Genomic DNA, 17,092 nt, shown 5'->3' on the forward strand with positions numbered 1-17,092 from the left:
TGCGCCATCCCTCTGGGGCCCACTGCTACTCCAAGATCCCCTGCTGGTTTAGCCTCGGCCCACGAGGCACCCATTTACTGTGTGCTGCCACAAGGAGGCACAGCAGGAATCTAGATGGTGAAGAGGCTGTGTATTGGCAGGACACACACACACACACACAAGTAACATAAGTGATGCAAATATGATACACTGTATAATAACAAGGTGGGGAGAAGGTCATACTACAGGGCATTCGAACATAGTAACAATGCAAAAAAATAAGATTGCCTGGGAGCGAACATGCTGGTTGACTACAAGATGTTGATAATTTTTACAATGGCTGGGACTGGGCTGTTCTTATAGTGATCAGTACATGCTTGTATGGGTTGGATGTGGTTGTGGTGTCATACAGCAATTCAGCAAAGATGGAACTTGGGTGGAAGCAGAAGCCAGTGTCGAAGATGGTGAAGACACTTTTTCCCAAATTTGCAGATGACGACTTGGTGATGATCCGAGAGCTGAGAGGGTCAGTGTGTTGAGCATTTCTTGATATGTGGATTAGGAGGGGAGAAAATAATCTTATATGCCCTCTTTTGCACTTTTTCTAGGTGTTTCTGTTGTGTGGCATTTAGGTAGGAAGACCAAGCAGAGAAATCATAGGTGAGCTTGGGATGTATGAACATTGAGCAAGCACTGAGGAGCTTGGGCACGGGAATTCCAAGGGACTTGAGACGGCAGAGGAGGTTGATATGAAAAATGGGAGATTTGACAATGGACGAGTTGACAGTTCTGGGCAAACACAAGAAATACACTCTGCCATGTTCGTAGAGTGATACGGTATTTAAAATTTTTAATAAAAGTTTAAAGTCCCGCTATAATAGTCGAGATAAGTTTATTTTTCTAGAAACAGGGCCACCATTTGCAATGACGTCACTAGTTTCAAACTCATCGCTGCAGTCGGAGGTAGTAGAAAGGGTGGCTTCTTCAGACCCCAAATGCCACGTTCAGGTAAGTTTTAAGGGTGTTTTTTATGGTCTAAGTCTTGAACATTTTTTAAGTGAAGAAATGTGCAGTGAAGATCTGCTTCAAACATAGGTTGGATGCTCATATGAGCAATAGGGGTTGGGTGTAAATGGGACTGCCCAGTATGGGCCAATAGGCCCGCTACAGTTTCCTCCATTCTTATGTTCTTTTGGACATAAACTCCCATGTTCACACCAGTTCAGCTGTCATGTACTCTTACCTGGTAGATTTTCTCTTTTTTTTTCAGTTCATTTACAGAGTACTGTACTGTATATCAGTACTAGATGGAGATAAGAGTAAATTTAGAAGTAATGACATCGTCTGTACTTTGTTTTGAGAATGCCTGGTGCAAGTTAATATGACAAGATAGTGCTGTTATTGTTTTGATGATTCGCTTATGAACCACTGGGATGTATCATCACTTACATTACAGTGGTCCCTCGGTTAACGAATGGTTCGGTTAACGAAATTTTGGTTAACGAATTACCTTCCATAAGAATCTTCAATTCGGTTAACGAACAAAAATTTGATTAACGAAATCCTTACGTTTTGTTTTGAGCATCAGCTGATGGGCTAGTCTGCCAATTCAGTAATTTGTTCTATGTTTACATTCGTTTCCAGTGGAGTAAAAATCAAGAAAATTGTGCTCTTCAATATTTGTGCAAAATGAATACTAAAATTTTAGTACATCCACAATGGAAATGTGGATATATATGAGAGAGAGAGAGAGAGAGAGAGAGAGAGAGAGAGAGAGAGAGAGAGAGAGAAAATTTAATTTCAGAGACATCACATATTTTCATACAAAAAGTATTTTTTCAGAGGTTTTTGGTCTAATAGAATCGGTAGTCATGCTTCTATTTTTGCCGAAAAATTAGTGAAATGTACCTTACCCTGACGTGATGTCACCTAACCTAACTTTACTTAACCTAATCTTTACCTAACCTTTATCTAACCGGTAATTTTTCAGGACTAACCAGCAGGCGAAATAGAGCGAAACGAATATTGTATATAAACGCCGGATTTTCGCCGTTTCTTTTTTTATAGTGGACACTTGTAATTTGTGCAATTATGTTAAAAATGGATATTTCTAAAAATAACATAACTTTACTTTTGTTGGTAAGAAAAACAGACCTAACCAACCTAACCAAACAAACCTACCTAACCCCCACGGTATATTACACAGAAAGAACTTACTATCATATGGTGAATTGATATGGCCGCAACGGCGTTTATGCAGACTGGGCGGCAGAGTCATTAATTGTGATGGCAGGAAACGTCAAGCGTTGAGGAAGCAATGAAAATATTTCTTCCCGGTCTGAAAGCGCAGGGATTCCCGCAGTGTGGAGAGTCTGTATTTAAAGGAACACTGCCGTGGTCTTTGAGCAATTGAAGTGGTCTCGTTGTCTTTATCCCTAAATTCGCAAATTACGTCCATATAAGACAGGCAACAACCTTCACGCGTCATGCTGAAAATGAAACTGCCACGGCCTTATTACCGCTGGGAAGACAAATTCCTGCGCTCCGAGGGTTAGTCCTATATATTAACCACCTAACCTAACCTTTACCAAACCCAACCTAAATTTAAAATGCATAAAGGGTAAAATGCATCCTAAGTTACATTTATAGATCATCAAAAGATTTATAGATATGTTGGAGAACTTAATTGTTTGTCATGTGCATTGCGGCTTTCTTCGGTTAGGTTAGGTTAGGTAGGGTAACATTAGGTTAGGTTAGATAAGGTAAGGTAAGATTAGGTATGGTTAGGTTTTGTGAGGGTAAGATACATTTCACTAATTTTGCATTACAAAAAATCACTACTGAATGTATTGGATAAAAACCTATGAATATATTTCTTTTTCTAAGAATAAAAGGCTATACCACTTAATTTTTACCCCCCCCCCACCTTAATTATTAGGTTTGATGAACTTAGATTGGGTTAGGTATTATTTAACTATGAGTCATGGGTACTTATTGGATACTTGGCAGAATAACTTGTTATAACTTGGTCCTAGCAAAGGCGGAGTCTAGGCAAAAATGTTCACTTGACCTCATAATTGGCATTCATTACTGAAGGATATTTACAGCTATACCACATTAATAAGGTATATCCACAAGTTTGCTGTTATAATTTTTTTTTTACCATAAATGTGAACTATAAAATTCTTCTATTTTGGTACAAATTACTTGAAAAGTTCTAAGAAGACAAAAGCTGCCTCTCTTCCATTCTGCGAGAAATAAACACACTCAAGCCTCTTCTTTTTGTAAGAAAAATGAAAAAAAAGACAAACTAAAATATCGTATTTTAGTATGTTGATGCACAAAACATTTTCTTCATTATTCTATGATAAAACAAGTCTAACAAGCATTATTACAACATAAATTATTAATTTCTTATATGCAATCGGGAAATAGCGACTACTAGAGGCAGTTCCTGACTTACGACGGGGTTAGGGACCCAAATCCAGGTCGAAAGTTGAATTGGTCTTAAGTCGAAAATGGGAAAATAATACAGCACCAAAAAACTCGCATTTTTAAGCTTGCGAGCCATTTTAAAGGGAATTACAAACGACAATTTTATCAGTACACAACGCAATTACTAAAATCGGGACTCAAAAATACGTAATTTGAAAATTTTTTGGTACGACTGGGGCAGTCGTATGTCCGGGTTATTGTAAGTCGAGTAGGTCATATGTCGAGGAGTGGCTGTATATTCGGGTTGATCGCGTTACCACTCCTCCTTAGGTGCTGTAAGTTACGGGCTAGATTACGGAGTACGCTGCCAAATATTTCTTTTGAGTATAAAGATCGAAGACTGTAAGTCCAGTTACGGGGTAAACAAAGAGATAAAGTCCAGTAAATGTTTTTGTGTATGCGGCCCTAGATCAGCAGGGGATCTCGGAGTAGCAGTGGGCCCCAGAGGGATGAAGCATAGGCCCACTGGGATGTGGATACGTCCTGGCACCTACCAAACACCACAGCGCTGCCTTTCGGATTAACCTTGGCAGGTATAAGGCTACAGGAGTAAACCCCGAAAGAAATATCTGCGGTGAAGCTTCGCATCAGCCCGACATGCTTACAGAGCTCCAACAAGCCCCCAACGGCGGTGTAGGCAGAAGAGGTGACTACCATGGAAACCCAACGACTACACCGGCGGACAAAGGCAAAACCTGATGGACTGGGCTAACGGCAGTCCATTTCGACTCGCCTTCTCCCCAGTCCTTGCAACACGTACACCACTGGATCGGGAAAAGGGAGAGCCAAGATATGTGGTTGCAGCCTGCGCTTCTGCCTCACCACATAAATCAACTCACGCACAGCCATCATCCAGTTCACCATACCTCACATCATCATCAAACCCCTATACTGTACCCCCAAAAGTCCTATGGCAATGGAGGAGTGGCAACGGGGACAGGCAGAGATGACTGCTGGGAGTCTCTAGTCACAACTCTACACATGGATGGCACAGATAAGATGGTCGTTTATACACTGGGATATAGGCAGCAGTGCAATCCAGTAATGTCTGTGCGACTGACCAGCCCTCTCGAGGAGCCACTCTGCTCACCCCACAAGGGGAGGGGGCAATAAAAGGTGCCCTATACATAGCCTGCCTAAAAACCAATCGAACTGGGCAAACGCACCCAGTAAGGTCATCCTTATGCAGTCAAAAACACAACCAAAATAACAGATCCAAACAAAAATAAAACCATACAACCTCTTATGGTCGCTGCATAGAATGTCAGGACCCTTCTGGATACTGGCACAAATGTGTGTCCTGAAAGAAGAACTGACCTTGTGGCAAAAGAGCTGGCTAGGTATAACATCGACATAGCAGCCATCAGTGAGTACCGGCTCCCAGATGAGGGCCAACTCACAGAACGGGGATCTGGCTATACTTTCTTCTGGAAGGGTAAGCCAGCTGCGGAGAGAAACTGCATTTATGGAGTTGGCTTTGCTGTCCACCAACACATCCTACACAAGCTAACTGAAATGCCTATTGGGATCAACGAGCGCCTCATGACGCTTCTAGTCCCACTGAAATACTCACGTCATGCCTTCTTCATCAGTGCATACGCCCCAACACTGGATGCAGAGGATGACACCAAGGACGCCTTTTATGCTGACCTTGACAAAGTGATAACTTCTATCCCCAGAGAAGACAAGGTTGTGCTCCTTGGCGACTTCAATGCCAGAGTTGGCAGAGATGCTAACATTTGGCAGGGAACCATAGGGAGAAATGGAATAGGCAAATGTAATCCCAAGGGCCTACTCCTCCTCAGCAAGTGTGCTGCACACAACCTCACTATCGACAAGTTCAAGGATTCATGGCAACACCCGCCATCCAAACACTGGCATCTCATTGACTACATCATTGTCAGAAAAAGAGATGACCGAGATGTCGTCATCACCCGTGCCATGTGGCTCAAACCACTGCAACACTGATTATTGGCTCGTCAGAGCTAAGCTCTCACTTCCTGTCATCCCAAAATGACAAATGCAGCAAGTCTGTAGAAGAGGTTTTAACACTAAGCGTCTGGAGGATCCAGCAGTAGCACATGCTTTCAGAGAGCAGCTCAAACATGGGCTTATAAACAACCCAACAGCAAACAACGTGAATCTCAGTGCCGAATGGGATACTCTTAATACTGTTATGACAAAAACCTGCAGACTCTATCGGCCAGTTCAAAAGAATACACGAATAGTGGTTTCATGAAAATGACTCAGCGATCAAAGTACCCATCGATGATAAACGCGCTGCTTTTACTGACTGGCAGAACAACCCTCAGTCTCGGACCAAAGGTGATACCTTCCGCAAGAAGATGACAGCAGCCCAGCAGGAACTTCGCAATCTAAAGAACGACTGCCTTTAAAATAAAGCATGCGAAGCACAAAAACTTGCAGATCAGCACAAGATGCAAAAAATTTTCATTTCCACTAAAACATTTTATGAGCCAGTCACTAGTGGAACAGCCCCTCTCCACTCATCTGTCGGTAACCTCATAATTAAAGACGATGAAGTCTTCCTTCAGCGCTGAAAAGAGCACTACCATTCAATGCTTAACCAAAACAACGATGTGGATGTCCTGACTACCCAGCAGGTCCCTCAGCATCCAGAGCTGACCCACCTCAGCTATCCTCCAACCCTGGATGAAGTAGCTACTGCCATCAAACAGATGAAAAATAACAAAGCCTCAGGGCCTGATGGAATCCCAGCCGAAGTGTATACAGCATGAGGACATCTGCTTACTAGCCGTCTCCACTCTTTCCTGGAGAATATATGGGAAAAGGAGGAAATCTCCCAAGCTCTTAAAGATGCCTCCATTGTCAATATTTATAAGAACAAGGGACACCAGTCAAACTGTGGCAACTACCTTGGGATCTCGCTGCTGTCTGTAGCTGGCAAGATTATCGCCCGAGTCCTCCTAAACAGACTTCTTCCTGAGGTGGAAAACCTCCTCTCAGAATCTCAATGTGGCTTTAGACCATCAAGTGGCTCCACTGACATGATCTTTGCTGCCCTCCAGACACAGAAAAAGTGCAGAGAACAGCGTCATGACCTGTACATAGCTTTCATTGACCCAACCAAGGCCTTCGACTCGGTCAACAGGGAAGCCCTCTGGTGGACCCTCAGCCGTTTTGGCTGCCCACCAAAATTCATCGCCATTGTGAAGCAGCTCCACGATGACATGAACGGCAGTGTCCAGCACAACGGTACCCAATCTGAGTTCTTCCCCATCCAAACAGGGGTTAAACAAGGGTGTGTACTGGCACCAACTCTCTTTTTCATTTTCTTGGCTGCCTTCCTTAATCATGCCAGTGCCAATTTAGCCAGCGGGGTGGACATAGAGTACCGGGTGAAGGGGGGGGTCTTTTCAACTTAAGACGACTCCAGGTAAGAACAAAGGTGTCGGCAGCTTCCATTACTCAACTTCAGTATGCAGACGACCTCACCCTTGTTGCTCACACTGAATACGACCTACAGGAGATCCTGAACATCTACGCAGATGCGTATGTACACTTCGGCCTGGAGGTGAGTGTATGTAAGACTCAGATTCTTTTTCACCCTGTCCCTGGTTGAGACACACCTCAACCATCCATCCAGCTGAACGGTACTACCCTCCCTAATGTTGCTCACTTTCGGTATCTCGGCTCCCACCTGTCCACCACAGCAGACATTGATGAAGAGATTCAGCATCGGATCAGATGTGCATCTCAAGCCTTTGGCAAACTCCGAAATCGTGTCCAGCTGTAGGAAGCTGAAATTATCTACAAAGCTGCACGCATATCGAGCAGTGGTCCTCCCCACCCTGCAATATGGCAGTGAGACATGGGTCACATACAGGAGGCACCTCAAGGCACTTGAAAACTTTCACCAATGTTGTTTACGTTCCATCCTCCGAGTTCGCTGGGAAGACAAGAGAACAAATGTCAGCATTGTTGATGACACCAACTGTAGGAGCATAGAAGCTACCATTATCCATGAACAACTACGTTGGACTGGCCATGTTACCCGCATGGACGACAGTAGACTGCCAAAAGCAGCATTTTACAGTTACCTAACAAATAGTAAACGTAACGCCGGCGGGCAATTGAAAAGGTATAAGGATAGTCTTAAGACAAACCTGAAAAAGTGCTATATCTACCCCATCACCTGGGAGTCGATTACTCCACATCGTAATGCTTGGAGGAGCACCACACGATAAAGTGTCAATGCTTTCGAGCTACCCCAACTGCAAACCGAGGCAGACAAGCGCCAACGCCGGAAAACGCTGCCACCGACCCCCCTGCAATAGATGGAGCCCTCCACATGTGCAACAAATGTTAACAACGCTGTGGGTCCCGTATCGGCTTCTTTAGTTACCTCAAAACTCACTAACCTGGGTGACATCCCTAATAACTCATATCATTGTATCATAGCTGGATGATCATCATACTCGATTCCGAGTGACAGCAAAGTAGTGCGCGCGTGTGTGCTAGCGCTTGCTATGCATGGGATTTCCACTCAGAATGGTACTGAGCAAAGCACTCTCCAATGCAGAGGCACATCACACACATTGCAAATGTGGCATGTGTCCTTCCTCTTCTCATGCCTCACTTAACACAGATGACACTGGAGCCACTTCTTATTTGGAATCCTGTCTCTTCTGTGTCTTAGTGAGGCTTTGAGGCAGCATTCATTTTACCTGCCACCTGTCCCCATTTCCTTACCTCCGTACTCTGGCAGTAGGCTGTTGTTAAACTCTTAATGTGCAGGGTTGGAATTAAAGGGACCGACTAATTTGGCTGATGGGAGGAAACTTATGAAGAGATGACCCACGCTTATCTCGACCCATACATCGGTACTTTCTGAAAGCTTGTATTGTGAGATCATGCAGTCATCTATGAGGCACAAAAATTTGACACAATTATCTTTAAAACTTTTTTTGGGTGGGGGAGCAAATCTGTATTAGCCCCTGTCTTATAGGCAGTATTATTTATATAAATGGGTTAATTACAGTAGACTTGTATAACTATCACCTCCCTGTAACTTTACACTAGCTCTGAGGCTCATATTCATAACATGTGATAAGGTGTGCCCAAGGGGAAGTCGCGTCACTTGGTGCTGTGCTAAGGATTAAGTAACCGACTCTCTGGCCACCTTTTGCGGGCAGTAGTTTGATAACCCTGACGAGAGGAAGACGATATTTAGAGCCATCGTTGATGGTTCCGTCTTCCCTCGAGGGAGGACGTCGGATATATTTCTGTTCTCCCTCGACGGGTCCCTACTCATTCTCACTCAACTCTCACATCGATAGGACGTACTTAGCAGAGCTACTTTAAGATAGCTCCAAACTCATTTAACACTCATAGCTACAGTGGTTAAGTTATGGTGATAATCCGTTTTGAAAGTGTACATAGAACTCTTTTTATAATAAACAAACAAAAGGAACATACTGGATTTCACTGCAGAAGATCCAATAAATCTTTTTTCTATATTTTAGTATGTCTAGAATATAAAGTAACATGCTTCACAAGTGAGTGTTACAAGTGGTGACATCCCAGGAAGGTTGTTACATATATGACAGCTTCACAAGTAGCTATAATAAACAAGTAACAGTCACTTCAACAGATACACAGTTGATTAAGGGTACAGAATATATTTATTCTCCCTGTTCCTGTGATAGCTTGAAGTTTTAGTTATACCTATTTACTAGAAATTAGTGTTACAAAGGTGGCCATGTCTACAGGACCAGTCTAAAGTCTACAGTTAGTCAAGTGAATTCCAAGTAACCGTGACAATTCTCATAACAGAAATTATTCATCACACTTAAGTTGAGTAACAGTTGAGATAATCTGTTCTCCTGTTACTCATACTGTGATGTAACAAAATTTTTTTTTAAAGTTTCATAAGTGGCAGCGAAAAGGACCGGATACATATCTAAGATCAGTGTAATTTTGGTTTAATATATTAACTAAAAATTTTTGGTTTGTTCCTTAAGTTTATTTATATTTCCTAAGTGCACGTGGATATATACCGTCGTGAGAAGTTTTCTGTTGAGTGATACTCTTTATGTTATCCAAGAAGGCGCACAACTTTTTTTTTATCAATATCCATTACTGAGTTATTGATAGTAGCTGTATTATGGCAACACTCCTGTGAGCTGAAGTGAACATTAGTTCTGCAAATGAATCGTTCACTGTCACAGGACGTGACTACAGTTGTTGCGACTACTCATCATCAACATTCTTTCGACAAGTGTGAATAACCCCCAGTTACCAGCGCCCCAGCAGCCCCATTAGTGATGACAAGTGCATTTCTGACCACGAAGGTTGTAGAGATTGGTGTCATCATTATGAAGTGTGGCGTGGTGGATGCACTAGTGTATTCAGTGAACCCCAGAGTCTTTGAGTTCACTGGCAGGGAGCACATTCTACAGTTTGCTGTACTCAGGAATTTTGTGGATATTGACCCAGCCACCGGGACCTTCGTATCAGCTGTGTCTCCTATGAATGACACACACAAGTCTACAGGATTTGCGGCAACATTTTCACACTTTCAAGCAATTCCTAGAATTTTTCAAACAAGACTTCAGAATTGGTATTTTACAGCCATATACTATATTTATAAATACATATATATTTCTACAGCATACCACCACATGTTAGCTGTCGTGATACTGTAAGTTATTTTTATTTTATAAGTACAGGTACTTCTCGATTTACACGAGGGTTACATTCTTGAAGAGGTCGTGTAAATTAAATTTCGCGCAAAAAAACAGTGAGTGAGAGAGGCGTCTGAGGCAAGATGGGAGTGTGCATCAGCCCTGTTTATACAACCCTTCTTTACACCACTTGTACACTCAGGCAAATCACACTTATGTACAACTTATTCCATACATTTATTGTTACATTTGAAATACATACTGTAGTGAAAATAAAGATACAGTATTACCCCGCTTTACGCGGTTTCACTTTACGCGATTTCTCATATACGCGGTGCCTCGCCAGAACCGAACTTTCACTTTCCGAGGTTCATCTACCCATATACGCGTGAAGTATAATTTTTTTTTTATTTATTTAGCTCATAAAATTCATACAAATTACCCGGCCAGAATATAATTTACATTGCGGGAATTCTTACAATTTGATGATCATTTTGAATATAAACATCATAGATTTTGCATTAGACATACAAATTTTAGATCTAATGTAATAATTTGGTTTACACAAAGCAAGTATTTTATCTTTTGTGCAAAATATATGAAGTTTACATTCAAAATATTCCCTGACCTGCAAGGAATCCAGCAATGTCAATTATATTATCCTAACTTTAGTCTGAGGTATTATTTGTAACTAAAAGTTAAAATTAGTTTTTTCACCCAACATTTCTCTGGTAGGGAGGGAAGGTGGGGGGTGGGGGGGAGGGTTGGGACCGACTGACCATCTGGCGCGGTTGGAAGAGGGGGGGAGGCAAGTTGGGGTACTTTGATTGACAGATAGTGTCGTGAAGAATATTTTTTTTTTTATTAACTGAATATATTTGTTTTAGCTCATAAAATTCATACAAATTACTGGACCAGAATATAATTTACATTGCTGGAATTCTTGCAATATGATGATCATTTTGAATATAAACATCATGGATTTTGCATTAGACATACAAATTTTAGATCTAATGTAATAATTTGGTTTACACAAAGCAAGTATTTTATCTTTTGTGCAAAATATATGAATTTTACATTCAAAATATTCCCTGACCTGCAAGGAATCCAGAAATGTCAATTATATTATCCTAACTTTAGTCTGAGGTATTATTTATTACTAAACGTTAAAGTCTAGTGTTTCACCCAATCATTTCTGAGAGAGGTAGGGGCCAGTGAGCTGGGAAGAGGGGAGGGGGGGGATTTGATTCTATTATTTGAATGGACATTAACCTGGCGACTGTATTTCTCTTAAATATTAATTGTGTGAGCATACCATCATAAAATTTAGACGTTATTTTTACTACAACATGGGTATTGTGTCGGAAAAAGTGGAGTTTAGGGGTCGGGCCAGTCTCTATTGGAATTAATCCCATATGTTCTGTTGTTCCATTTACACGGATTTCACTTTCCGCGGTACCCTGTGGGTTCAATTGACCGCGTAAATCGGGGTACTAATGTATATATAACAGTGAGTGAGAGGCGTAAGTGAGAGAGGTTCTTCTGGCCGTTATCGTAGTGGTCGAACACTTCCACCTTCTGCGCCAGGGTTAAGGACAACCTTGACTTCTTAGAAGCATTTTCTGCGGGGTAGAAGGACGCTTGGGAGCCATGATAAATACGTAGAAAATTGGCGAGGTAGCACAGCCGCACGTGTGGGGTGCACAAGTAGAGTGAGCGGGAAGGACTGAGCAAACAGCGAAGCGAGAGACGTCTGCCGGCCGCTCCGTGAACTATGCAAGTTATTGTGAACAAAGCGTGTAAATTATTATATATTAGTATTTTTTTTTTGGATTTTGGACCTCGTGTTAATTCGAAAATGGGCAAAAAAACAAGCACAAAACGAGAGGTACCTGTATCTTTCTTATTTTAATATATATTGATGTAATATATTACCAGTGATTGTATTGTCTAATTTATATAAATTCATTTTTTTCAAACTACAAATATGATAGTTCTATATTAATGTTAATGTCATAGATACAACCTTTCAAACTACAAATATGATAGTTTTATATTAATGATAATGATGTCATAGACACATCTTTTCAAACTAGAAATATGATAGCTCTATAATAATGTTCAAACCGCAAATATGTCAGGTTAGTAATGTTATTAATGTTATTGTCATAGACACATCATTTTAAACTGCAAATATGACAATTCTACAATGATATTATCACATTGTAAATCCTTCAGTCATACCGTGGTAGAACCCTTTCAGGGGACCCATGCTTGATGCCGTTATTTCACCAATAAAATTTTAAGTTCACTAGGCGTATTTCGAGATTATTTGATTTAAATCAACATTGCACTGCGCTATATATTATCAATATGTTAACTAAATTTCAGAATGACCAATAATTTCAATGTAAAAATGATAAAATATTCAAGACACAAAATAGATGTTCACTCCACTGTCAACAAAGCCCAATTGACGCCTGGTGGCCGAGTCAAGCGTCTGATGGGCGCACAAAAAACTAGTTCCGTGTACTGCATATATTAATAAGTTAAATAAATTTTAAAATGACTAATAATATTTATATAAAAAGGCAAAAATATTAATGAGCACTGTTTCATATTTACTCCACTGGAAACGAATGTAAACATAGAACAGATTACTGAATTGGCAGACTAGCCCATCAGCTGATGCTCACAACAAAACGTGATGTGAGTAAGGATTTCGTTAATCGAAGTTTTGTTCTTTAACTTAATTGAAGATCCTTATGGGGGGTAATTCGTTAAACAAAATTTCGTTAATCTAACCATTCGTTAACCGAGGGACCACTGTATAGGGTATTTTCTGTGAGATTAGTTTATTCCTCGGAGAGTTCGGAAGGTGTGACCGAGCGATGTATTATCCCGTCTTATAGGCAGAAGTATTTATATAAATGGGTTAATTACATTAGACTTGTATAACTATCACCCCTTGTAACTTTCCACTAGCTCTGAGGCTCATATTCATAGCACGTGATAAGGTGTGCCCAAGGGGAAGTCGCGTCACTTGGTGCTGTGCTAAGAATTAAGTAACCGGCTCTCTGGCCACCTTTTGCGAGCAGTAGTTTGATAACCCTGACGAGAGGAAGACGATATTTAGAGCCATCATGGATGGTTCCGTCTTCCCTCGAGGGAGGACGTCGGATAAATTTCCGTTCTCCCTCGATGGGTCCCTACTCATTCTCACTCAACTATCACATCGACAGGACATACTTAGCAGAGCTACAGTACTTTAACATAGCCTCCATACTCATTTAACACTCATAGCTACAGTGGTTAAGTTACAGTGATAATCCGTTTTGAAAGTGTACATAGAACTCTTTTATAATAAACAAACAAAAGGAACATACTGGATTTCACTGCAGAAGATCCAATAAATCTTTTATCTATATTTTAGTATGTCTAGAATATAAAGTAACATGCTTCACAAGTGAGTGTTATAAGTGGTGACATCCCAGGAAGGTTGTTACATATATGACAGCTTCACAAGTAGCTATAATAAACAAGTAACAGTCACTTCAACAGATACACAGTTGGTAAAGGTAGAGATATTATGTTCTCCCCATTACTGTGTTATACTGTTACATTGTTACTAAGAAGCAATCGTTACAAATCGTTTAAAGTTTAATGATGCAATTAGTGTCACCGTTACAAAACTGGCACCCAACAATTTGAAGCAATTCGCATCACAATGCACAAGAGGGTTAATGACTAAAGTACCAATAAATAAAGCAGAAATAGAACAGTAAAGCTAATATGCTTCATAAATCAATGTCTGTTTTTTTAGAAATTTCCCAGAATGTAAATACATTAAGAGCTAATTTTTCATACATGCCAGCTCGGACATGTTATTCAACATGAGCAAAATACTCTTCCCATGGAGAACCTCCATTGTGTTGAAGCAAAAGAAATGGAAGCAAATGTTCCTCTAAATAATATGGAGGTGTTGAAAATAAAGGGATCCTTTCCATTCCAGCCAAGAACTGACATCCACTAGATAAATCATGTGGTACAGGTTGACAACCTTTTATCCGAAAACCGAAAAGCTCTGAAAACCGAAAGTTTTTTTTGTGGAGCATTTTTTTTTTTTTTTTTTTAACAGGGATTAGCTCACCCAGGCATTGATAACTGACCCACATCGCAGGGGGGCAAAAATGTAATAGTAATAGTAATAATACTTATTATAATAATAATAATAATAATAATAATAATAATAATAATAATAATAATAATAATAATAATAATAATAATAATAATAATTATTCATAGTAAATAAAAATTTTAATTAAAAATAAATCAAAAATAAAATAATAATGAGAACAATAATAATAATAATAAAATTTAATAATCAAATTTATAATATGATAACAATAATACAGTACTGTATTAATAAAATAATAATAATAATAAAGAAATACAAGAATGAAAAAAGATAAAAAGTGGCGACCTAGACCTATGAATTATTATTAGTAGTATTATTATTAGTATTAGTATTATTATTAGTAGTATTTTTCGCCTAGGTTCAATGTGGGTCAGTTACCTGTCCCCAGGTGGGCTAATACAAGAGAGAGGAGGAAAAAAATCGAAATGCCTCTGGCCCCAAGGATTTCGGATAAGGGATTGTCAACCTGTAATGATAATGTAATACTGTAATTAAAATTACTGGAGATGGGCTGATTACTATGAGTTTAGGAGGATCCTACAGTACAGTACCTGTATAAATGACGTTTCTGTTTTCGCCTCCAATAGTCCACATCCCAGGCCTCCAACTGTAGATCAAACCCTCTAACTTCAGCAAACTCCTGTAGTGAGGCAATTTCCTTCTTTTGGGCCTGTTTTGCTGAAAAAAAAATAGAGTGATATTCCTGAGCCGGAACAATTGGTGCGGAGCACTTCTGCGAATGAGAGATTTCCGGCTAACCAGAAGACTTTTTCAAAATGGGAAAAATTCCTTATCCCTGGAATCTTTTCCAGTTACAGTACTGGGAAAAAGATTCTGAATATCTAAACAAGACATCTTACACAGACGGACACTAGCCCACTTCCCCAGAACATTTCCGAGTGCTAGGGATGTTTTCATTGAGTCTAAACTACCAGTCTGCAAATGCAGTCGTATTTAAATTATAAACTCCATTACTTTACTATAATAATCCAGAATAGTTTATTTAAAGATTAGTTAAATAAATATATTTAAAAATTCAAAATCTATATGATATGGACATGAATGAAGCTGTGTTATATTAATAAGGCTAATTTTCCACTCCCATGGAGCTGTGGGGGATTAATGGGTCTCATGTAACTGACCTGATGCAATGTCAGGCAGAGGTAGGATAGGGGATTAGTGGGTGATGTTGGGGGGGTGATGTTGGAGGGGTGATGTTGGGGGGTGATGTGGAGGTGATGTTGGGGGTGATGTGAATGATGTTGGGAGTGATGTTGGGGAGGTGATGTTGGGGGTGATGTTAGGGAGTGATGTTGGGGGGGTGATGTTGGGGGTGATGTTGGGAGTGATGTTGAAGTGATGTTGGGGGTGATGTTGAGATGGGGGTGATGTTGGGGGTGATGTTGGGGGTGATGTTGGGGGAGTGATGTTGGGGGTGATGTTGGGGGTGATGTTGGGGGGTGATGTTGGTGGTGGTGTTGGTGGGGGGGTGATGTTGGTGGGGGTGATGTTGGTGGTGGGGTGATGTTGGTGGGGTGATGTTGGTGGGGGTGATGTTGGGTGGGGGTGATGTTGGTGGGGTGATGTTGGTGTGTTGGGTGATGTTGGGGTGATGTTGGGGTGTTGGGTGATGTTGGTGTGGATATTGGTGTGTTGTGGGTGATGTTAGGGGTGATGTTGGGGGTGATGTTGGTGGGGTGTGTGAGTGGGGGTGATGTTGGAGAATTGATGTTGGTGGGGGTGGTGTGGTGGGGGTGATGTTGGTGGGGTGATGTTGGTGGGGAGTGATGTTGGTGGGGTGATGTTGGTGGGGGGTGATGTTGGTAGGGGGTGATGTTGGTGGGTGATGTTGGTGGGGTGTGTTGGTGAGGTGTGTTGTTGGGGGGTGTGTTGGGGGTGTGGGGGTGTGTTGGGGGTGTGTGTGGGTGGGTGTGTTGGGGGGTGGTTGGGTTGTGTTGGGGAGTGTGGTGTTGGTGATGTTGGTGGGGAGTGTTGGTGGGGGTGTGTTGGTGTGGTGATGTTGGGTGTGGGATGTTGGGGGTGATGTTGGGATGTTGGGGAATGTTGGGGGTGATGTTGGGGGGTGTGGGGGTGTGATGTTGGGGAGAGTGTTGGGGATGTTGGGGGTGATGTTGGGGGTGATGTTGGGGTGATGTTGGGGGGTGATGTTGGGGTGATGTTGGGGGGTGATGTTGGGGAGTGATGTTGGGGGTGGTGGGGGGTGTTGGGGGTGATGTTGGGGGTGAGTGTTGGGGTGATGTTGGGGGGTGATGTTGGGGGTGATGTTTGGGGGGGTGATGTTGGGGGGGTGATGTTTGGGTGATGTTGGGGGTGATGTTGGGGGGTGATGTTGGGGGTGTGTGGGGTGTGTGTGGGGGTGTGTTGGGGGTGTTGATGTTGGGGGTGTGTTGGGGGTGTGTTGGGGGGGTGATGTTTGGGGGTGTGTTGGGGGTGTGTTGGGGGTGATGTTGGGGTGTGTTGGAGGTGTGTTGGGGGGTGTGTGGGGTGATGTTGGGGGGTGTTTGGGGGTGATGTTTGGGGGTGATGTGTGTGTGTTGGGGGTGATGTTGGGGGTGTTGGTGATGTTGGGGGTGTGTTGGGGGTGATGTTGGGGGTGATGTTGGGGGTGTGTTGGGGGTGATGTTGGGGGGTGATGTTGGGGGTGATGTTGGGGGGGTGATGTTGGGGGGTGATGTTGTGGGAGTGATGTTGGGGGTGATGTTGGGGGTGATGTTGGGGGGTGATGTTGGGG

General features: G+C 41.8%; 1 protein-coding gene across 1 annotated transcript in view; it reads right to left on the reverse strand.

The window, feature by feature from the left end:
• The window catches only part of LOC121869641 (probable cytosolic oligopeptidase A), a 196,242-nt gene that overhangs the window by 108,492 nt on the left and 70,658 nt on the right, over positions 1-17,092 (reverse strand). Inside the window, exon 8 of the mRNA XM_042371157.1 lies at positions 14,892-15,018. Coding sequence (XP_042227091.1) covers positions 14,892-15,018 — 127 coding nt within the window. The remainder of the gene's footprint in view (positions 1-14,891; positions 15,019-17,092) is intronic.

This window comes from Homarus americanus, unplaced genomic scaffold (assembly GCF_018991925.1).
Source record: "Homarus americanus isolate GMGI-L3 unplaced genomic scaffold, GMGI_Hamer_2.0 scaffold32583, whole genome shotgun sequence".
In the NCBI taxonomy this organism is placed as follows: Eukaryota; Metazoa; Arthropoda; class Malacostraca; order Decapoda; family Nephropidae; genus Homarus; species Homarus americanus.